This window comes from Nyctereutes procyonoides, unplaced genomic scaffold (genome assembly GCF_905146905.1).
Source record: "Nyctereutes procyonoides isolate TBG_1078 unplaced genomic scaffold, NYPRO_anot_genome, whole genome shotgun sequence".
Lineage (NCBI taxonomy): Eukaryota > Metazoa > Chordata > Mammalia > Carnivora > Canidae > Nyctereutes > Nyctereutes procyonoides.
In genome coordinates, this window is record NW_026575126.1 from 39,837,318 (window position 1) to 39,860,026 (window position 22,709).

At 45.3% G+C, this 22,709-nt stretch overlaps 2 protein-coding genes across 9 annotated transcripts; one reads left to right on the forward strand and one right to left on the reverse strand.

Moving 5' to 3' along the window:
• Positions 1–211: 211 nt before the first annotated feature.
• On the reverse strand, positions 212–5,750 carry TIGD7 (tigger transposable element derived 7). Of its 4 annotated transcripts, none has more exons than XM_055339559.1 (3): positions 5,476–5,750; positions 3,337–3,542; positions 212–2,044 (listed from the first exon to the last, which is right to left on the reverse strand). In XM_055339559.1, the coding sequence occupies exon 3, from the start codon at positions 2,039–2,041 to the stop codon at positions 575–577; it is 1,467 nt and encodes a 488-aa protein (XP_055195534.1). In that variant the 5' UTR covers positions 2,042–2,044; positions 3,337–3,542; positions 5,476–5,750; the 3' UTR covers positions 212–574. The 4 variants fall into 4 exon arrangements, with proteins under 4 accessions (XP_055195534.1, XP_055195533.1, XP_055195531.1 ...); XM_055339558.1 differs by having other exon boundaries at positions 212–2,047; XM_055339556.1 differs by having other exon boundaries at positions 212–2,755.
• A 96-nt stretch (positions 5,751–5,846) lies between these two features.
• On the forward strand, positions 5,847–18,550 carry ZNF75A (zinc finger protein 75A). 5 transcript variants are annotated; one of them, XM_055339552.1, is made up of 9 exons: positions 5,847–5,936; positions 7,217–7,743; positions 9,038–9,203; positions 9,833–9,924; positions 10,202–10,328; positions 12,698–12,789; positions 13,059–13,185; positions 14,839–14,949; positions 15,312–18,550. In XM_055339552.1, the coding sequence occupies exons 2-9, from the start codon at positions 7,336–7,338 to the stop codon at positions 15,989–15,991; spliced, it is 1,803 nt and encodes a 600-aa protein (XP_055195527.1). In that variant the 5' UTR covers positions 5,847–5,936; positions 7,217–7,335; the 3' UTR covers positions 15,992–18,550. The 5 variants fall into 5 exon arrangements, 4 of the variants coding, with proteins under 4 accessions (XP_055195527.1, XP_055195528.1, XP_055195529.1 ...); XM_055339553.1 differs by lacking the exon at positions 5,847–5,936 and adding an exon at positions 6,266–6,343; XM_055339554.1 differs by lacking the exon at positions 5,847–5,936 and adding an exon at positions 6,602–6,677.
• Positions 18,551–22,709: the final 4,159 nt, after the last annotated feature.

Here is a 22,709-nt window from a genome sequence, read left to right on the forward strand (position 1 = left end):
AGATATAAAATTTTTTATTTACAGTGTAATCTGCGTACTTTTTAAATACATAAAATACACCAAAATGCTAAACTATCCTTGGTGGACAGAAGTTGGGTGGGTACTTTTCATCATTTTAATATGTATCTTCTATAATCACCATGTCACTTGCACAGTAAGGGGGGAGAAGACTAAGTGGTATAGATTTAAGAAAGCAGAGCATGTCACACCATTAAACTGAAAACCAACCAAATCTATTCTTTTTATTTTATATATCAGCATATGGCTTCCTGGTTAATGGCCTGAATAAAATATAATGTAATGCTATTCCCACATCCATTACACCTAAGATAATCTGGGACAATAACTCTTCATTATTCAGATCTTCTATCTATTCAGATCTTTCTGTCTATAACAGAAACAAAAATGGATTAATGAATGTTTTTATACTTTAAAGAAAAAATATTTTAAAATCTTGTTTTCTAAACAATATATAAGTGGGCAGTGCTATGCAAAGTGAAATAAGTTGATAAAAACCATGACAATTCACAACAGGTCTGCATCATACAACTATACAAATCTTTAAACACGAGATCTAATTACTAGAAGTTGAAGGCATATTGAAGGAATCCTTGACAATACAAGGCCTGGGTTTCAAAAAACTACCAATTCTAGAATGGATTCTACTCTGGAACTGTTTTTTTATTATTTTTTGTTGCATCTCTTTCAGTGTGAAATGGAACCTTTGAAACTCAGGTGTGGCATCAACGAAGTCAAGTAGGTAGTCCAACCTCTCTCTTACAGCAGATAATTGAAATTCAGCAGTCTGTTCTTCATCTCCTCCTCCTTTCTGAATAACTTCCTTTGTAATTCCACTTTTTGGCTTTGGGGAGCTACCCTTTTCTTCATCATCCCCATTAATCCACACCCTGTCATCGGCCAATGTGCTTTCCAACTCCCCACATTTCTCAAGGATTTCTCTATAATCTCCATCTTCTAAGCCCTGAAGATCATATTCAGGTTCCTTTTTGTAAAGAAGATTTTCCCATGCATTTGCTATGGTTATTTGTTTTACTTCATCCCAACTCTTTGCCCAGTTAAAAACTGCACTTTTTATGTTGTAGATTTTAATCTTGGAAACTCCTTTTTCTCCTCTATCTTGCTCATCATCACTTTCTTCAAAAATTACAAGACTCTCTTCAAGTTGCTTCCACCTATAAAGTCGTTTGCAGCTCAAGATCACGCCTTGATGCATTGGTTGAATCAAGGTTGAAGTATTATGGGGAAAGAACATGCATTTTATCCGCCCATCCTCACTGGTTAGTGATTCGGTGGAGGGGTGAACTGGAGAACTGTCCAGAAGTAACATGGCCCTGACATCCTCTTCATGGAATCCTAAAACATTAAGTTGAAAATGCCTGACCTCAGGAACAAAGTTTTGAAAGAACCATTCTGAAAACAATTCTCTGGTGAACCAAACGTCCTTACTAGGTTTATATATCACAGGTAATGTACTTGTGTCCTCTTTCACACTTTTGGGCAGCTTTGATTTTCCAATAACGATTGACTTTAATTTATGAGTTCCATCTGCATTTGCACATAAAAGAGCAGACAACCGTTCTTTGTTTATTTTCCTCCCAGGCAGGCAGATCTCTTTTCTGCTTGCCTGAATGTTTTCTGGCATTGACTTCCAAAAGAGGTCAGTTTCATCCCCACTGTACAGCTGAGCTACACTCAGCTTCTCCTCTTTGATAAGCATGTATAGATTTTGTCGAAATGGCTCAACATTTTCTGAAGCCGAACTTAGGGCTTGTTCCCCACATACTTTTTGATTCCCAATTGCATGCCTATTTCGAAATCTAAAAAGCCAACCAGTGCTAGCTTTAAAGTCTGTTCGCCCAAAACACTGTGCGAATCTCTCTGCAGCAGCTTGAAGCTCCACACCTCTAACAGGGATGCCAGCTGAGCGTTTCTGTTGGTACCACATGTAGACTGCATCATCCACATCACCATATTTGGCTCCTGTTGTCCTCTTTCTCTTCTCAGCCCCTACTAATGGCATGTCCTGCTTCAGTACAAAGTCCAAAATCAATTTCTTATTCTTTTTGATGTCATAAAATGTTGATTTACTGATTCCAAATTCATCCATTACACTTTTAAGAGATCGTCCAGCTTCAATCCTGCTGAGAACCTTCATCTTCTCCTCCAAATTCAATGTTGTATATTTCCCTCTCTTATTCATACTGAATTTGGTTTCAAACAACCAACAGGAGAAGAAAAGGGAAAAGCCTTGCCGGATTGGAAAAAAAAATAAAAGCAAAACAAAAAGACTAGCTTAAAGCCCCCAAAGGCACCAGCATTTGTACGGAAGGAGGGGGAGTGGGCCAAAAGGGATAAAGGCTCATGTTGGAAGTGCTAGCCTAGAGATGAAGATCTTAAGAACTCAGAGAACCATCAAAGCGCTACCTAGCTGTAGCTCCTGCAAGATATGGACAGTCTGTTTTCAGAACCCCATTCTCCTCTTTCTTGACACATACAGCAGCACCAGTCAGGAATAATGGGAATACCTGCATACTCTCCCTAACTCAACAGAGAAAGAGACAGCAGGAGAGAGGCAAGATATGTCCACAAGAACAAACCCAAGTGAGATAAGTCTATGTGCAAAATACTGCTTGAGAAGGGAGTATAAAAGCCTCAAGGGCATAGGCAGAGTAATCTTGTGTAGCAGAGATGCAGTGTGGTTTCTCCCCTTCCAAAAGGACCTGATTTTACGTCACTGCAAAAAAAAAAAAAAAAAAAAAGGTGCTCATGGTGCTCTGTAAACAGTGTTCACTGGGTGGCAGTCCATCCACCTGGATAAAGATTCTAAGCTATCCTGACATTGCAATGTCCTGACAGCTGGCATTCCAGAATAGCTGTATAGTATCTTTAGTGAACAAGAAAGTTAGTAGGTACTATTGTTCATGTGAAGAAATCTAACATTTATTACATTCAATATAGCATCCTCAAAGACTGAGCTTCAACTTATGTTTACCAAGGTAAAATGTAAGTATGTAAAAATTTCCTGGTGGCACTTTTCCACTCTCAGAGCATCTTCCTTGTGTATATCTGGTATATTCTCAAGAGTCGAATATTTTTCACTGAAGCTTTTCCATATTTTGGGGTTACCAAGTTTCAGAATCCTGGCCCAAAAGTTTTAAAAATATTTTACCATATTTAAAAATACTTTTAAAGATTTGATCTTTCATCTGTCGTTCTAAATTTACATTAGGATGTTAAATAGCAGATTTTTAAAATTTGTGACTTTATTCAATTTCTCTCCACTGTAGATTTTCCTTAATTTGAAACAATACTCACTTTTTCTCCCGCTTGAAGAAATTTAAAAGGTTTCTCTACTGGTGTTTCTGATATTCCTCAGTTATTCCTTGCAGGTCCTCCTGGATGCCCAGTACCATTCCACGTCCTTACAAATGTCCTACTCTAGATTAATTTCATAGTTTTCATTCGAGACACACAAACTCATGAGAAGTAACAAAAACCGCAACTTTTATCCATTTCAGGTGCTACGAAGAAAGAAAAGTATGTCAGAGAAATGAGGAAAATGATTGTCATTATCTTATCTTTCCTCACCTATACTGCAGAGCCTGATTAGCTTTCATTCATTACTCACTACAAAGAATTATTACAAGGTTCTCATCTGGAAACCCACAAGAGTCCAGGCTGCTAGTCCCCCCCCCCCCATTTATTGCTAGAAATGCCTACTGTCTTGTGGAGCACTGAGAGAATCATGAAAGACTATGATCCTGAGTAGGGTGTGGAGCAAATGCAGACTAAGATCTAGCAACCTTCTGAAAGGCAGCCATCACTGAGGGAATTAGTCACTGATGACTATATAAATGGAAAAAGCAAAAAGAGAGAATTGGTTATCTGTAACAGCAGCATTACTAACTCCAGCCTGCCACACAGCAAAACCATTCGGCCCGCTATGGCAGCTGCATGGTGTCTCGGAATCAAGTGCAAATCTTTCCTCTCACCGCTTCCCAGCTGTACACTGAGCATTTTTCAAGCAGTGCCCGGGCAGGGAAGAGGATTTCAAAAGGAAAGGCTGGGGCCACGTTGGTGGGCTCCACAGCAAGGGGAAGCAACTCTGGCACAGACTTCAAACTACGAAAATCATTACCGACCCTCATTCACTATCCCCCAGTTTATACCTTATTTCTTCTTGCTTTCTCAGGGTCTCTTAGTTTTTCTCCCCCAACATCCTCCACCCCCATGTTATGAATCAGGCCCACCAGTGGCATGCAAGGCCCCGGCTGCAGAATTCATTTATTCACTTTAGGAAGTTCCAATTACATGCTCAGCCTTGGGTCTGATGGTGAGGATCTCCATGCTACGAGCACTACTGTCCACTGGTTCTCGAAGCCTGGAAAGAAGCGTTGCCTTTGAACAAACTAACTCTCAACCTGACTCAGATTCCCAGGAAATGAACCTGCTCTGAAACCTACTCCAGTGACCTAGGCAGATGCCTATTCTTACCTCCTGTGTTTAATCCTTTGCTCTCACTCCGAAAGGATCAGAGAAGCACAAAAGGTTCCACCTTAAAAAGCAAAGTAAGGGGATCCCTGGGTGGCTCAGCGGTTTAGCACCAGCCTTTGGCCCAGTGTGCGATCCTGGAGTCCCAGGATCAGGCTCCCGGCATGGGGCCTGCTTCTCCCTCGGCCTGTGTCTCTGCCTCTCTCCCTCTCGCTATGTCTACCATGAATAAATAAATAAATCTTAAAAAAAAAAAAAAAGTAATATGCGGCCGGGTACTGGCCTCCCATTTTCATTCCCACCTTTACCTTCCTTCCGGATGAACTGCCCCGGAAAGATGGTCCCTCATACAGCCTCCAGTGATGCTCCAGGGTTTAGTCTAGGAAATGCAGTCTCTTCGCTGCCCCGCGGCGCCCCCGTGAGAGGTCAAGAACTTCTTTTCTAACGTGAGGCCTTCCCCCCAACACTAGCGGGATCGCACTTAGTGAGAACGTATGGCGGGTGTGCTCACACCCCAGTCTTCTCCAGCTCTCCGTCCGCGTGCGCGGGGCCCCACTCCCTGGGGGCACCTTTGTCATTTCCCAAGGAAAAGTCCCCTTTCCCTTCCTTCGGCTCGCGCGGCGCTCGGCTTCGGGCTCGCGTCCTCCTGGCCCGTGTGACCACGGAGGGTCGCCGAAACGCCGCGCCCTCCCGCCGGAGCCCCTGCAGCGAAGGCACTGCCCGAGCGCTCTAGCCCTGGCCGCCCGCGGGCCACCCGACAAGCAGCCCGCCGCGTGGCGAAGGCTGACCCTGGGAGGCCTGGGCACCCGAGATGCCCGGAGCCCGAGAAGCGGGGCGCACGAGCTCGGGCAGAGACCGCGGGGACGCCCACGGGCGGGGTGCCCGGCTCTGGGAGCATGCCGCGGCGGCGGCCGCAGGAGCCCCGATCCCAGCCTGCGGGCCCGCCTCACGGCCGGAACCTACCTCACCGGGCCCCCGGGATGGCTGCGAGGGGCGCGCGGCCCTGAGGAGGGCCAAGCAAGGCCTCGGGGCCGCCTGACCGCGACGAGAGCTCGGGCAAGGCCCAGGGCCCCGAGCGCGGCGGCGGCCACGCTCCCGGCGGGGGTCGGGGCACCAGGCGCCGCCGGCCGCCCGAGGGCCACGCAGGCACCAGCCGGCCGCGCCGCCCCCTGCCCCCAGGCCGCGGCGGGCCGGGCGCTCGGGGGCACTAGCTCTTCCGGCCGCCAGGGCGGCACCGGGCGGAAGGCCGCTCCCCGGGGCGAGGTGGTGGCCCGCGGCGCGGCTGCTCGGAGCCCCTCCCCGGAAGGGCGTCAGGGCGCTTCCGGCCCGAGCGCCGCGTCGGAAGGGCCCCGGGGCGCCGCGGGCCTGGGGGCGGGTGCTGAGGCCGGGCTCGGAGCGCGCGGGGCGGAGGCGGCGGCCTGCAGGTGAGCCTGCGGCAGGGGGAGCGGCGGCGCCCGGAGCTGCCGAGGGGCCCCGGCCGCCGCCATTGTCCGTGGGCGGTGGCGCCGCTGGGCCGGGCGGGCGCAGCCTGGTGGCGGGACGGGCCCGGGAGCCCCGCCGTCAGGCTCCGAGGCCGCGCCGCCGTCCCGCCTCGCTGGCCGCCGTGGCCGGCCCGGGCCTGTGCTGGGGCCCGCTGAGCCGCCGGGCAGCCGGGCCGGCCGCGTGGGAGCCCCGTGGGAAGCGGGGTGCCGGGACTTTGCTCAGCCTTGCCTGGAGGTCCAAGTGACCGTGGAGGAAAGGGAAGGTGGGCGGACGGCGCCCCACGCCAGCGACTCTCCTCTCCTCCCTTGCGACTTGGCCTTTGGAGAAACGTTTTGTAAGCAAAGGAAAGGTCAGCGGTGGTTTTTCTGGTTCAAGTCAAGAGAGCTTTGAACGCAGGAACCGATCCGTGCCCGGCGCCCTCTGTGCTGCTCGCAGGGAAGCGTCCCCCAGGAGTGTTGAGCGTCTAGCTCCGTGGCCCCTGGCTGCGCGCTGAGATAGGACTGCTTTTCCCTGATTGCTTTCCTTCTCTGCTCTCACTTTTGGGTCCCAGCTCTCCTGCCCGTATCGGTCAGTGGGAAGGAGAATCTGGAACGTTCCCGCACCGAGGGCTTCCGTCTTCACAAGAGGATGAAGGGTCCGAGAAGTTGGACTCCCTTGCTAGAGACAGAAGACTGGGCTGACAGGTTAAAATTTAAGAGGAACTCAGAATGTTCCCCTGATCCTCCCTGGGCTTGGGGGAGCTGGGATAGGACGCCCGACGAGGAGGTGTTTGCATAACCCCGAAGCTCGGTGCAGCCGGAGGGGTCAATGTTCTCACTGTCTAACCTTTCCTGAATCGTTACCATTTTTACCAAGGCCAACTCTTCAGTGGGCGTTTCTCTATAGTGAACTGTGCCTTATTTCAAGTGGCGAATAGCAGAGAGAAAGGGGCTGGCGGTGGATTCTAAAAGGAAAGCAAGGCAGGATTTTTCTCTTCATTTTTCTCCCATTGTGACTAGCGGGTATCCAAGCTCCTGTGAGGGATCCCTGGGTGGTTCAGTGGTTTGGCACCTGCCTTTGCCCCAGGGCGTGATCTTGGAGACCCAGGGGCTGCCTGCATGGAGCCTGCTTGTCTCTCTGTGTCTCTGCCTCTCACTGTTTCTCATGAATAAATAAAATCTTAAAAAAAAAAAAAAAGTTCATGTGACTTTCTTACTGATGTGCACTTTTTTTCTGCTCTTAGTGTTTTAGGAAGAAGATCCTTTTATTGATTTTGTTCCAGAGCTGACTGGGCATTGTATGCCAAAGGTGGTCCTGCTGGGGTGTCCAACACAAGAGTAAAACTATTCCTGCAGCTGAATAATGATGGTAGATCTGAAGGTAGCTGACTGTTTGAACCCTCAGATCAAAGCTCTGTGGGAAAACAAGGGGCCTGTGATAGAGAGTTCCAGTCACAGCAAGAACTATATCGCACAAACCGACAGTCTCAGTCCTGAAAGCTGTCGCCAGCACTTCCGGAACTTCTGCTATCAGGAAGAAGCGGGACCCCGTGAAATTGTTGGACAACTTCAGGAATTATGCCGTCAGTGGCTGAGGCCAGAGATCCACTCAAAGGAGCAGATTTTGGAACTGCTTGTGCTAGAACAATTCGTGACCATTCTACCCAGGGACACCCAAAGCCGGATAAGGAAGGACCATCTACAGAGCATTGAGGAGGCTGTGGTCCTGGTAGAACACTTGCAGAGGGAATCTTGTCAAATGAGGAATGGGGTGAGAAGAAAGATTCCTGATTCATGCATTCAAATAAGATGAAAGTGGATATGGGTGTGGGCAGTTGAGAAATAAGGTGAACTGGGTCACTCTTCTGTTGTAGGACATCTAAGGCAGGACCAGAAACCAAAAACCCACAGCAGTAGTCCACAGGTTCCACAGATCCTTGGCAGATACTTCCTGGCCTTCGAGAAGAATTGCTTTTGTGCTCTTTAGAGCCAGAGTTCAAGAGTAGTAAGTCTAGTTTGGCTCGTGCAAGGACATGGGTTTTGGGCTCCAAATGAATAAAAGATAGTAAGGAGCTGGAGAGGAAGAGGACTTGGAAAAGGGTGAACACTTAAAATGAAAGTTGAGTGGAGATAGTAAGGAGAAGGAAAACCCAAATGATTGGAGAAGAATGCAAAGGGAGAGAAAATTAGGCAGAAGAAAGGGAAACATTTGAAAATTCTAGCAGAGTAGCTGAGAAAAGAAAGACGTTGAGGGATAGTGTCTTCTGACTCATAGGAGAGAGGCTCCACAGTGCTCTTGATGGTCCTTGGATCTGCTGGGTAATGGGGAACATGTCCCTAGCCAGGTGGCAGAACAGTAACTGGCTTCAGGCCTACTGAGGGGAATAAAGGGCAGGCATATGTTTAAGGCCAAAATCATTCAGAGGTTGCTTGGGCCAAATCTTCTTTCATTTCGTCCCTGTTCTGTGAAAACCGCCTGGATATGGGGATAATCTGGTGGAGGAGACCACTTCCTTTGTCAATTTTTTAATCTTTGTGAGAAGACAGAAAAACACTAAAGAGGGATTTTTTTTTTTTTTTTTTTTTTTTTATTCATGAGAGACACAGAGAAGCAGAGAAAGAAGCAGGCTCCATGCAGGGAGCCTGATGTGAAATTTGATCCCAGGTCTCCAGGATCACACCCTGGGCCTAAGGGAGATGCTGAACTGCTGAGCCACCTGGGCTGCCCACTAAAGAGGGATCTAAGCCAAGAGAAAGCCTGTCAACCTAGTATGAGAACAGGTGGCCTATTGTGGCCCTGTTAGTGATCTAAGCTGGTCTATATGCATAGGGGTGGGGCCTGCTGTGTCAGAGGCCTAGCAATAGCCACATTTTTTCCCCTTGTATCCTAATATTGCAACATTCTGGGTAGTTCTCTGTAGAAAATTGACCGTATTTAAGCCTTTTTGTCATTTCCTTTAGTGTCACACACTTTCCATCATCTGGACTGTTCACTTTTTCCTTTTACAATCAACCCCGAAACTAAAAGTAATTTTTGTGGTAACAAAAATGGGGATTATTTCTAGGTTGCAGTCCAAGAGCTGGGAAAGGAGGCAGTGCTCTTGGAAGAAACAGCAGAATCCCAACCAGTGGGCATGGCCCAGGATGAAGAATTCTGGAATACATACCAGGGTCTGCAAGAACAGCTGAGCAGGGATATTCATAAAGAAACTGAGCCTGTATGTGAGAGGGGTAAGGCACATTATGATAATTCCCTTCTTTTGGGAGCTATTAGAGGAATTTGTTCAGCCAGAACATTGTGAGGATTTTCTGTGTCCCCAGCTATGTGGATGGGCAAACAGGCATATTAGCAGTTATGATGTCCTCGAGGTTGCGGTAGAGCACCAGCTGTGGGTAAGCTGTGAGTTGGCCTAGGGTACAGAAGTATCCAACCTACAGAACCTGGGTAATAACCCCATGAACTCTGTTCGTTACAAAGCAGAGTGGAATGTGAACACACTTTTGTACCAGGAGAAAAATAATAAATGATTAAAAAAAAAAAACTACATCTCATCATACACTGGATATCCTGAGTACTTCATTTTTGAATATGTTGAATTTTTGCCTTAGAACAATTCACATTATGAGAGGAAGATAAAAGGTTTTTCTTCCATTTACTCATAAAAACTGGGGAACCTAATATAATGACTGGTAGATACATGGCTCTTTTGTATGATGACAAGACCATTTCAGGGAATCACACACTCTTGCAAGGATGTCCCCACTCTACCCAAAGAATTGGGATCATCTATATTTTAGAAATGAGCTAAGGATGTTTATAGATAAGTGAGAGATTTCCTCTGGCTCTTTTCCACCCACAGTTGTGCCAGCTCACCAGATCCTAGCATTTCCTGTGCAGACAAACGCCACAGACTGGACAGTGGCACCCAAGCTCATCTTACCTGAGTCCCAGGTGAGCTGTGCAATCCAGCTATTGAGGGCTGCCTTCCTCTGCTGCCTAGGACCCACTCTGCCCAGCTTGCAGGCATATTAACCCCATTGTACTCCCTGGGGAACTAGGCACCTCCTAGGTTGTTGATGACCCCTTGCTTTTTTTCATTTTTGCCTTCTTAAAGAAAAAAGAAAAAAGTGCTATTAATTCCTTGAGTGCCCAGGGTCTACCGTGGACCAGATGGCAGGGCTGCTTCTGTAGTGGCAAGTACTGAGCTGAAGCCCATTGTCTTCTTTAGAGCTTGTTGACATTTGAAGAAGTGGCCATGTATTTTTCCCAGGAAGAATGGGAGTTACTGGATCCCACTCAGAAGGCCCTCTACAATGATGTAATGCGAGAAAACTATGAGACTGTCATCTCTCTAGGTAAAGAAACTCCCTCTCCCATCGGGTAGAAGTTGAGTAATCTGTCATGTTCTTTGCTTCCTGGGAATGTATTTCTCTGAGAAACTGTGTTCTAGTAACTGGTTCTCAACTATCTGGTGTGTGGACAGAGGAAAGGTGTATCCAGATCACCTGGGGAGCTTTTTCCAAGTGCATATGCTCATTCTTTACCCTAAAATTCTTGATCTCTCCCTCCCCTTTCTTTAAATCTCTTCTTTTGCCTTTTCCATCTCCATAAAGAGTAGCACCACTCACCAAATATCTTAGGCCAGAAAATATGTGATCATTCTTTACTCTGATCTTGCTCTTCTTCCCCACTCCTAATCTTCCTCGTGGCTCCACATTCACAGTATACCCTGAATCCAACCATGTCTCATCCTCTTGAATTGTTATCTTGGTCTAATCCAGGGGAGTGTAAAACCAGGCTCACCTCAGTACTTTCTAACTGGTGCTTGCTGGCACCATTCTTAGCCTTCCACAATGTACTTTTCATGCAACAGCCAAGGTTTTTAAAAACTCTGATGGATTTTGATGTCATCCTTTTAAAAATCTTATAATGACTTCTCACTCTTTCAAGTAAAATCTAAATTCCTCACCAAAGTACCCAGGAGCATCCAAGATCTGGTCTCTAAGCATCTGCCACTTGTACCTTTCCTCAGCCCTCTTTATCCATATTGATACTGCTGTTTCTTGAACTCACCAAGTTAATTTCTACTTGCCCATTTCTATTCTTTGTCACAGTGGACAGAGTTCTGCAATTTTAAACACTTCTTAATTTTGCCCAACTGAGTATTTCATGATGCATAAGGAAAAAAAATCCTTTTATTGCTTTCATTCATGAAACCAAAGAAAGTCAACTGGGGAACCTGTTGTAGAGATTATTTTTTCTTTTTAAGATTTATTTATTTATGATAGAGAGAGAGACACAGAGAGAGAGGCAGGCCCCATGCCGGGAGCCCAATGTGGGACTCGATCCCGGGACTCCAGGATCGCACCCTGGGCCAAAGGCAGGCACTCAACAGCTGAGCCACCCAGGGATCCCCATTTAGAGGTTAATAGATACTCAATTCTTTTTTTTTTTTTAAATAATAAGTTTATTATTTTTGGTGTTCAATTTGCCAACATACAGAATAACACCCAGTGCTCATCCCGTCAAGTGCCCCCCCTCAGTGCCCGTCACCCATTCACCCCCACCCCCCCGCCCTCCTCCCCTTCCACCACCCCTAGTTCGTTTCCCAGAGTTAGGAGTCTTTATGTTCTGTCTCCCTTTCTGATATTTCCCACACATTTCTTCTCCCTTCCCTTCTATTCCCTTTCACTATCATTTATATTCCCCAAATGAATGAGAACATATAATGTTTGTCCTTCTCTGATTGACTTATTTCACTCGGCATAATACCCTCCAGTTCCATCCACGTTGAAGCAAATGGTGGGTATTTGTCATTTCTAATGGCTAAGTAATATTCCACTGTATACATAAACCACATCTTCTTTATCCATTCATCTTTCGATGGACACCGAGGCTCCTTCCACAGTTTGGCTATTGTGGACATTGCTGCTAGAAACATCGGGGTGCAGGTGTCCCGGCGTTTCATTGCATCTGTATCTTTGGGGTAAATCCCCAACAGTGCAATTGCTGGGTCGTAGGGCAGGTCTATTTTTAACTCTTTGAGGAACCTCCACACAGTTTTCCAGAGTGGCTGCACCATTTCACATTCCCACCAACAGTGTAAGAGAGTTCCCTTTTCTCCGCATCCTCTCCAACATTTGTGGTTTCCTGCCTTGTTAATTTTCCCCATTCTCACTGGTGTGAGGTGGTAGATACTCAATTCTTATTTACAATACGAAGGCCACTTCTAGGTAAGATGTAACAGTTTTATTTTTTTTTTTAAGATTTTATTTATTTATTCATAGAGACACACAGAGAGAGAGGCAGACACACAGAGGAGAAGCAGGCTCCATGCAGGGAGCCCGACATGGGATTCGATCCTGGGTCTCCAGGAACACACCCTGGGCTGCAGGCGGCGCTAAACAGCTGTGCCACCAGGGCTGCCCTAATATTTTATTTATTCATGAGAGCCACAGAGAGAGAGGCAGAGACACAGGCAGAGGGAGAAGCAGGCTCCATGCAGGGAGGCCCTTACACGGGACTCGATCCCAGGTCTCCAGGATCACGCCTTGACTGAAGGTGGTGCTAAACCGCTGAGCCACCCAGGCTGCCCAGATGTAACAGTTTTAAAAGTATTCCATTTCTGCTGAAAGAATCAGGATTATCTGTACTTTAGAAATAACCTAAAGATGTTCATAATCAGTAGCAAGAGAAATTTCCTCTGGCTCTTTTCCACCCACAGCTGTGCCTGTTCACAAGATCCTAGCCTTTCCTGAGCAGATAATCACCAAAGAATCGACAGTGGCACCTGAGCTCGTCTTGCCTGAGTCCCAGGTGAGCTGTGTGATCCAGCTATTGAGGGCTGCCTTGCTGCCCAGGACCCACATTGTTGTGTCGGTGCTCACACGTGCCAATATTCTCTAGAAACTAGGCATCTCCTACTCTGCTGCTGATCCTTTTGCCTCCTTCTTTTCTCCATTTTCACTTAAAAAATTATTTGCTGTTAATTCATTCAGCCTTGCCTACCATGTAATTCATGGGCCAGAAAGTAGGGCTGCTTCTGTAGTGGCAAGTACTGAGCTGAAGCCCATTGTCTTCTTTAGAGCTTGTTGACATTTGAAGAAGTGGCCATGTATTTTTCCCAGGAAGAATGGGAGTTACTGGATCCCACCCAGAAGGCCCTCTACAATGATGTAATGCGAGAAAACTATGAGACTGTCATCTCTCTAGGTAAAGAATCTCCCTCTCCCATCGGGTAGAAGTTGAGTAATCTGTCATGTTCTCTGCTTCCTGGGAATGTATTCATCTGAGAGGCTTTGTTCCAATAACTGGTTGTTTCTGAACTAGATGGTCTGTAGACAGGGGTAGGGTATATGCAGATCACCTGGGGACCTTTGGGCAGATGCACCCTCCAGATGGTATGTAGATTCCTTTTTTTGTTTTGTAGATTCTTGATTTATTTTTTCTCCTCTCCCAAATCTGTTCTCATATCTCTCACTTCTCAGTAAAGAACGTTTGCCCGGGAACTAAGAGGAAGGAACATACAGTCATCCTTGACTGTGATCTTGCCATCATAACCCATTTTAATGCATCCCTGTCCTTTTGGCTCCACTTCCACAGTGTAGCCTGAGTGCAGCCATGTCACATCTCCTTGTGCTGTTAGCATCCTGGCTTAAGCCAGCAGCCTGTCTAACCAGACTGACCTCAGTACTTTGGTGCCCCTGCCTCTTGCCTTCCCACACTCCAGAATCTTTAAAAAAACTTGATGAAATCATGACATTTCCCATTTCAAACCTTATAATGGCTTCTCATCACATTCAGAATAAAATGCACACCTTATTGAAGTGCTTAGGGTCCTCTAGGATCTGACCCTGTACACCATGGTGCCCTCATCTGCTGCCACTTGTGCCCTTGCTCAGTCCTCCTGAGCCTCACTGATCTTTTTGTTTCTTGAACTTGCCTTCCTCACTTCTACTTTGATCTTTCCTCTGCCTGGCACACATTTCTGGCCATTGGCAAAAACTCTCGCTTTTACGTTTTTGCTGCATATCAGCTTTTCAAGGAGGTCTTCATACTACCTCATCTAAAATAGCTTCAGAGAAGCAGAATCTTAAATGCTGAGTTATCCTGCTTTAATTTTTTTTCAAAATATTCATCACGTGCTGAAAACGTTATTGCTGTTTGGTTGTCTGCTCCCACCAGAAGGTGAGCTCCTGTGAGGTCAGGGGCTTGGATTAATCACCACTATATCATTAGCCCAAAGAGAGTGCCTGGCACATTTTAGCCAATCATTACAGATTGATTGAATGAATGAGTGATGAATAGTTCTCCAACTTGACAATGTATATTTAGAAAAGTTTCTCTGATTCTGGTCTGTTTCTTCCACATGGATAAGAAGCAGTGAGCTAAAGGAGTAGGAGAAATCTTTCCTAGTCCAGTGTTTGCTGCTTAAGGGGCTAAGTAAGAAGTTAACTGTTATCATGAGGGGAATCACTGATGCACATGATACATCAGTAATCCACTGACCTGTACCTTGCTCTGCTAGACTTGGGCTAATCCTAAGGAATTAATAGGACTAACTTGTATTCCCTGCAGACTCTGGGGTTTGGTTCCATCTTGTTCAAATATAGGGCAATCTTGGTGGCAGAAGAGGGGCACTGTGGATGGATTCCCATGCACTTTATCCTCTCCATGAATCCAGCTTAGGTTTATTTCTCTATCTCTCCATTGTGTACACAGTATAGTATAAACCCGAAACCAGACGGGAGAGTCTACTTACTCATTGACCACTGTAAACTGTCCTTTGCTGCTTCTGAAATAGTATGGAGTGGGTGGACAGTTGTTGAGTTCCCAGTCCTTGACCTCCGTTTTTCCATTTCACAGCATTATTTGTGCTCCCCAAACCTAAAGTGATCTCCTATCTAGAACAAGGAGAAGAGCCATGGGTTCAAGGGCCCTTGGAGTTCAAGGACAGTCTTGGAGAGCTGCCTACAGGTAAATATACCATGGGAAGAGGACAAATGTTCTTTGATAGCAACCTTTGCAGGGAATTAGCATTTAAAATTTTGCTTATTGGGGCACCTCAGTGGCTCAGTTGGTTAAATGTCTGCCTCAGCTCAGGTCATGATTCCAGGGTCCTAGGATTGAGCCCCTCATCTGGCTCCCTGCTCAGTGGGGAGTCTATTCCTCCCTCTCTTCTCTGCTTGTGCTCTCTGTTGCAATCTCTGTCTCTCAAATAAATAAAGTCTAAAAAAATAATGAATTCTGCTTATCTGTATTTTCTATGTCAGTAATCATTGAATTTTTCTATTTTGCTCTTCCCTACATTTGGCTGATTGTTATGTTTATTCCCATAGGGTTAAAGCTCAAAACTGACACTGAGAACCATCAGCCTGTATGTCTTTCTGACTTAGAAATACAGGCACCAGGAGACGTCGTATCAAAAAAGACCAGAGTGAAAGTTCTCCAGAAAATGACAGGCAAGGAAAATCATGGTGATACACATAGGATGGGGAAGTGGCACCGAGATTTTCCCATAAAGAAAAGAAAGAAATTTTCAAGCTGGAAACAAGAGTTGCTAAAACTTATGGATCTTCATAAGAAAGCCCGTGTTGGAGAAAAGCCATTTAAATGCCAGGAATGTGGGAAAAGCTTCAAAGTTAGCTCTGACCTTATTAAACACCAAAGAATTCACACTGAAGAGAAACCATATAAATGTCAACAGTGTGATAAGAGGTTTAGATGGAGTTCTGATCTTAATAAGCACTTAACAACCCACCAAGGAATAAAACCATACAAATGCTCCTGGTGTGGGAAAAGCTTCAGTCAAAATACAAATCTACATACACACCAAAGAACTCACACTGGAGAGAAGCCCTTTACATGTCATGAATGTGGAAAAAAATTCAGTCAGAACTCCCACCTTATTAAACATCGGAGAACCCACACAGGTGAGCAACCTTATACTTGTAGCGTGTGCAGGAGAAACTTCAGCAGGAGATCAAGCCTTCTTAGACACCAGAAACTCCACCGCTGAACTGAACAGAAGCTTATCCAGGGTCCTCATTCTGAAGAAATTCACCAAATAGAGGTGACCATGAGGTTTACAAAACAAAATACAAAAGCATGAATAATACTTAATCAGTGAAAAATTTAGTGATACAAATATATTAAACAGAAAGGAATCAAGGTTGACTCTGCCAGGGATTCCTGTAAGTAGTTTTGTACTATTCACATTTTTACACATAACCTTCAGGGAATTCATTAGCAAGAAAGGTGTTGAAAGAAACATTTTTGCAATTCTACCTGGCAAAATCGCCAATACAGCTTTTAATAGCAGAAGCATACATGAATCAATCTTTTGTGACTACAGATGGTAAATACTGTTGGTTTTGCCATGAATTCCCAGCCAGCTTTAAACACATGATAGAAACATTTGTAGCATGGTCTTCCAAAAGAAAAAGCAATAATCTGCATGTTTAATTGCATGCCATTGCCTTCAAGGTACTAGGATTACCAATTTCAAGAGATCTATGGCACAAAAATGAATTGTCAAATTTTCCAAGAACCAAATTGGATTTTCATCCTCTCCCATGTGATTGGACACTCTTCCCAAAATTGGACATGATTTGAGTTCTTAAAATTTTAGCAACTTTAGCTCTTGAATCCTTTTAGCACCATTTTTACTGTGATGAGATGTAATTTACTTCACCACTAGGGAATCTGCCAGATAAAATACTAATGCACTATCTTATACCTCATTGGTAGTGTTTGAAAAAGATAAACATCTCTAATGAGATCATATGAAAACAGGTTGGAATGTTTAGCCATGGATTATGTATTACGAGTAAAGAATTTTCTGTAATAAAAGAAAGTAGACTTTATAATCTCAGTATGATAAAACATAGAGCACTTTTTTTTGGCCTAAAAGAAAATTAACAGGAGTTCAGGATGAGCTCACGATTTTATTTGCTTTTTCATTTGGCTTTCGTTTGTCTTTAAGAAAAAGGACAGGGGCACCTGCAGGGCTTACTTGATTAAGTACCTTCAGCTCAGGTCAATGATTTCAGTTCCTGGGATCCAGCCGAGAATCTGGCTCCTTGCTCAGTAAGGAATCTGCTTTTCCCTTATCCTCTCCTGCCCCTCCCCACCATTCGTGCACCCACATGTGCTCACATGTCTCAAATTAAAAAGCACACACACACACAAGGATAGCGTTATGCTTAGGAACTGCAGTGTGTGCTGACTGTATGATATGGTTTACTGGGTGTGGCAGGAGATTGGGTTCCCAAGAGGAAAGATTTGGGAAGTGATGCTGAGTGGTAGGCAAAGATGAGTGAATCTGCATTCATGTTGTCTTTCACTGTAAACCATTACTAGGCAGGCAGAGTCCATCTGTCTCTATACAGCACTTAAAACAGCCTTAATTGGTAACTAATAGATGGCTGAATATCTCTATGGGCTGTGGATCGTCTTAGGACTCCTATCTACAACAGTGACTCAGCATGTGTTCCTATTAGAGGTTTTAGGTGGTGTCAGGAAGGGGGTTAAATGATCTCTTCCAAATACCTTATGAAAGATGAAGTTAAGGCTCAGATACAAGGAATTGTTCAAGAGCAGCGAGTCAGCTGTCCCTTAGCTGCATCAGTGAGCCCTGAAGGCAGGATTAACAGGATGTGAACGTTACCCCTGCAGGGCACTGGGTGACATTGTGTTGTATCTATTTCTAACTATAGAACATTCCTGTGGCTTGATTGGTTGCCAAAACACCAGGGTCTCCATGTTCTCTATTTCAACTCAGGGTTATTCTAGGATAAGAGGAGTTGCTGAAAGAAAAGCACCTCACAGCCTGGCCAGTGGTGGATGCTCAGCCCATGTGCATTTGTTTCCCTTTCCCCTGCTCCCCAGTGATCTGCTGGGCAGACTGCAGTAAGGAAGCAGATGTATTTATGGCACTGTAGGTGGTGATTTTGCTCAGTTGATTTAGTCCTTGGCCTCAGTACATCAGTACATTATGGTGTAAGTCACCTGAGCTGGTGCTCTCAGCAGGATTTTATTTTCTTCCCCAGATGAACTACACCAAGTATTATTTCATAAGCACAGCCAACTATGAAGCTGCCTTATACATAGCCATTGCCCATCGCCCTCATCCTTAGGCTTTGGGTACCCTGATCTCATCCCAGGATACAGGTGGACATCTTGGTGCTATGTTCAGTCGATTTCATGGGGGCCGCTTGTGTGCCCAGACACTGTTCTAGACTGAGAACATAGTAGTGAGCAAAAGAGCTAAAGATACACCCTCACAGGGCCAGTGTTCTAGTGAAGAGTAAAAGGAGTTGTTATGGTTTTCTCCTCGCAGTTGCAGACGAAGGATAGTTGTGGGTAATGGGTTGTGAGCAGAAGCCCCACTTCTGGGCTAAAGCTTTTGTTTATTGGTGCAGGACTCTGTAGTGTTCTTCCTGCATCAGTCGTGGAAGCCCTTATAGAAACGGGCCACAAAAAGTCAAAGTCGTCTGGGATCCTGAGCCCCCCACCTCCATGGAGAGCACCTGTAATGGACTTTATGGGAATGAGAAATAAACTTCTGTTAAACTACTGAGATGTTGGTGCCGTGTATTTTCGCAGCATACCCTGTCTGCCCAGGCAGAGGTGGCTATTCTACTAGAGTTCTGGAACCTTTTCTGTGTCAGTCCACGTGGACTTTGCCCTTAGAAGATATTTGCCTCCTAGATGGCCCACTGAGCTCATGTAACATGGATAGGCACGCTGAGGAACTGACAAGACTAGGCAATAGGAAAGGACTGATTTTTTACCTGAGACAAGTCCAGGTTGGTCAGTTTTTCAAGTGCATGGAGCAACCATCTATCTTTCCCTCCCTCTCTGGTTTCATTCCCCTTTCCTTGCTCTCTGTTCCTCATGCTCCACTGTCCTTGTCTATAAGATGTCTATAAGATGACCAATGGGCTAGAGAGAGGATAGGTTGCTTTTCATTCCTCCCATGAGTGCAGGAGACTTTAAGCAATCACTTGGTAATTCCCTCTTTCATAGCTTCTGTGAGTTGCCTCAAATTACACAGGACCTAGGACAGAAGCACATTTGTCTTGACTGGTGACACGAAGGTGACTGCCCTCTGGACCAAGTGGTTGGAAAGAAGGTTTTACAGGAAAGCAGGAGCAGGACATTGCAGTTGAGAAGTGAGAAGCCTCTATCGGAGTGTCTGCATAGCCAGTTACCAGCAGCAGTGTTCCACAACTCAGGATTAGGATTAGGGTTGGACATGTGCACAATGGAAGAAGGAATTTCTGTAGCTTCCTCACATGAATGAGAGCAGATTACCAAAAAAGCAACATGGAATCAAAATGTATTTATACATGGTTTAAAGAGAAAGTGTAACACATAACCCCAGGTTTAGCCTGAAACATAGGTATTAAATTTCTCAGAAATACATCCTTTATAACCAAATGATTCTAGGATAATCCAGAAGATGCTCCATTTCATATGGTTCAGATAACAGCCTTACAGTGGCTGCAAGCTTGGTTCTGAGAACTGGATTGGTGACTTGTGTTTCCCCAAGTCCTCAACCTCTTTTCTGCACTGTGCTAAGTGGCCACAGTGCAGAGACTGCCAGACCTAGAGTTCTCCCCACCATTAGACAGACATGATCTGGAACCTCACACTGATCTTGTGAACCTCCACTGCCTTTGCTGGAGGGGAAGGTCAGGAGGAGAGCTTGGAATCAAATTAAAATGCGGGGGTTGATGAGCTTTTGGAACTATGAGAAGAGTGTTTCATTCCCCTGGAGAGCTGGAGAGCAAGAATGCTAAGCACTTTTTGAAGCTTGTATTACTTCTCTTGTTCTTTCAATGAAGAGGCACTTCTGCAATATTCAGTTCTATGATCTCTTTGAAACACCCAAATTTTATTTTATTTATTTATTTTTTTAATTTTTATTTATTTATGATAGTCACAGAGAGAGAGAGAGAGAGAGAGAGAGAGAGAGAGAGAGAGAGAGGCAGAGACACAGGCAGAGGGAGAAGCAGGCTCCATGCACCGGGAGCCCGATGTGGGACTCGATCCCGGGTCTCCAGGATCGCGCCCTGGGCCAAAGGCAGGCGCCAAACCGCTGCGCCACCCAGGGATCCCCGAAACACCCAAATTTTAAAATCCAAACTTGCACAAGGGCTCTCTCTTCCTTTTGCTCAGGTACCGGTCATATCTGCTCTTATCCATCTGAGCACTGTATATATTTCCATCATAACATGCATCACCACTTAGAGTTGTTTGGATTGTTTACTTGTTTTGTCTGTCTTCCCCCATGTAAGCATGAGGAGCGCAGGGGCTGTGTCTCATGTAGCCCTGACTCTTCAGTGTCAAGCACAAGACTGACACATTATCATCTGTAATAAACACAAGAATGCAATATTACAAAGGGGAGAGGCTGCAATGCAATGGCCACCTGCACATTAGCTTTGGTTACTCAGAGCATTGACTGGTTCAATAATCTTCCTTCTTGAGGTATCAAGTTCTTCATTGGTTGTGATGGCCATGAGTCCTAGTCTTGCTCTTTACCCAAAAAGGTAGAAGAAAAGAGCTTCAAGTCTTCTGAAGGATCACACAGAGAATTATATGTGGGGACCTATGATTATCCAAGGCTATCATTTTATCTGCATGAATGCTCAAACCCAAGGCTCAGAGATCTTCACCCTGGAATAGGAAGAGTGGATTCCACGTATACTGCAGGAATATCACCCCTGCTCAGGTTGCTCCTCCTCCTGGTATCCATCTCTGCAATGTCTGCTCTCTAGCATTTGCTTTACTGGTAAGAAGAACCTGAAGGATCACATAGACCTAGCAGTCTTGTAAGTATTCGAGCCTCTCCTGCCATGGAGGATGTATAGAGAAGGATATGGAAAGGACCTTAGAAATCTAGGTCCTTCAGTGTATCCCAAAATGGTACTCAGAAAACACTGTGACATGTGCAGAGATATTGCATGAAAAAAGTATTCTTTAAGTAAATTCGCGGGTGATAGTTTAGGATAAAGTGCATGTTTTGTTACAGGAAATTTTCTCAGAGCATTTACGTTTAAATGTGTAGCATGAAACCGGGGTGGGGATGGTCAAAGGAGAGGAGTGTAAGCACGCAGTGAATACCAGCCCTGTTGGATTGTGGAGGCCCTGGCAGCGGACCTGTTGTGTGCAAGAGTCTCACCTAACAACTCTCATGATGGTTTTGTGGAACTCCAGTGTGGGAACACAGAATTAGTTAATCCTTTCACCATTATTGAAACCTGGGAGAATAACTGATTTAGTAGGACAAAACTAGTTCCTGTGACATATGGCTTGCAACTTATTATCCTTTTCCTCCATACTAGACAGCATCTTTGTTAGGGGGACAGGCTTTGTTATTACAGAGTTTGGAAGCTGAAGCTTCAGATCCCAAGACTACCTGTTGCAGACACTAGACTAGGGCCTGTGCATCCTCCTTCTAGGAGATGACTTGGAGAATTCTCCATTGCAAGGGCCTGGCAGGAGAATTCACTTCTCCAAGGTCAACATGAGCAATTGTGTTTGGCATCTTCTACACCTATTAAGGGATCCAAGTGCTTTAGCAAGAACAATCTCAATAGCCTCCAGCATCTCCCAGGACAAAGAGTGCTTTGCAAATGGGATTGGCTTATGGCACTTCAGTTTTACAGAGGGCACTAATACCAGGGTATAGGGAAGTATGAACCCAGTATCACATCTTTCAACTTCAAAGTTCATCTTACAGGATCTCATCTACCCCACTTGCCAGGAGGGTGAAGAACTGATCATCAGCCCCATCTGAGAAAGCAGGTAGATAAGGCAAACGGCAAGGAAGCAATGGTCTTAAGTTGTGTTGGAGAAGATGCAAGGAGAGATTGAGGATTTCTGGTTTCTAGTTCAAATACATGGAAGGTCCTTTGAATATGAGAGCTCTGGGAAGAAATCAAATTCTGGTCATGCAGTTGGGGAACAGGATTTAGGAGTCAAGGCTCCTGGCTGACTACTTTTTTTTTTTATTTGTTTATTCATGAGAGACACAGAAGGCAGAGACAAGCAGGTTCCCTGCGGGAAGCCCAATGCGGGATTCAATTTCAGGGCTCCGGATCACATCCGGAGCCAAAGGCAGATGCACAACCACTGAGCAACCAAGGTGTCTCCTGGCTGACTACTTAGTATGCATTCTTCCCCTTCAGCTCTCTGACACAAGCCTGCCAGTGCTCCATTCCACCACCATCCTGACCCCTCATGTCAGCCTTTACCATTTCAGAAGGAAGAGAAGGAGAGACTGGCCCATGGGCATCTAGAAAACTGCTGTCACTCTTGACTAAATGTTGATCTCTAGCCTGTCTCTCTAAGGGCTAAAATTCCCTTCTTAGGGATGATGTCTTGTTCTCAGGAAGAACCCCGTTTTTTTCTGGATAATTCTGGAGAGTTAACTAGAATGCGATATCCTCCAAAACCCTTTCTTGTTCCATACACAGTCTCAGACCTGGAAACAGTCCCCCTTTCAACCTTTCTCAAGCTCAAAGGGGTCTGAGATGTTCAAGAGAGTTACAGGAAAAGCTGTGTGATTTTGCATTCCCATCAACAATGAATAAAAGTTCCTATTCCTGAACATCTTTGCTAGCAGTTGTTTTCAGGTTTTTTTGATTTTCACCATTCTGATCACTGTATACTGTTAAATTGTTTCATTTGCAATTTCCTAAGAACATATGATGTGGATCATCTTT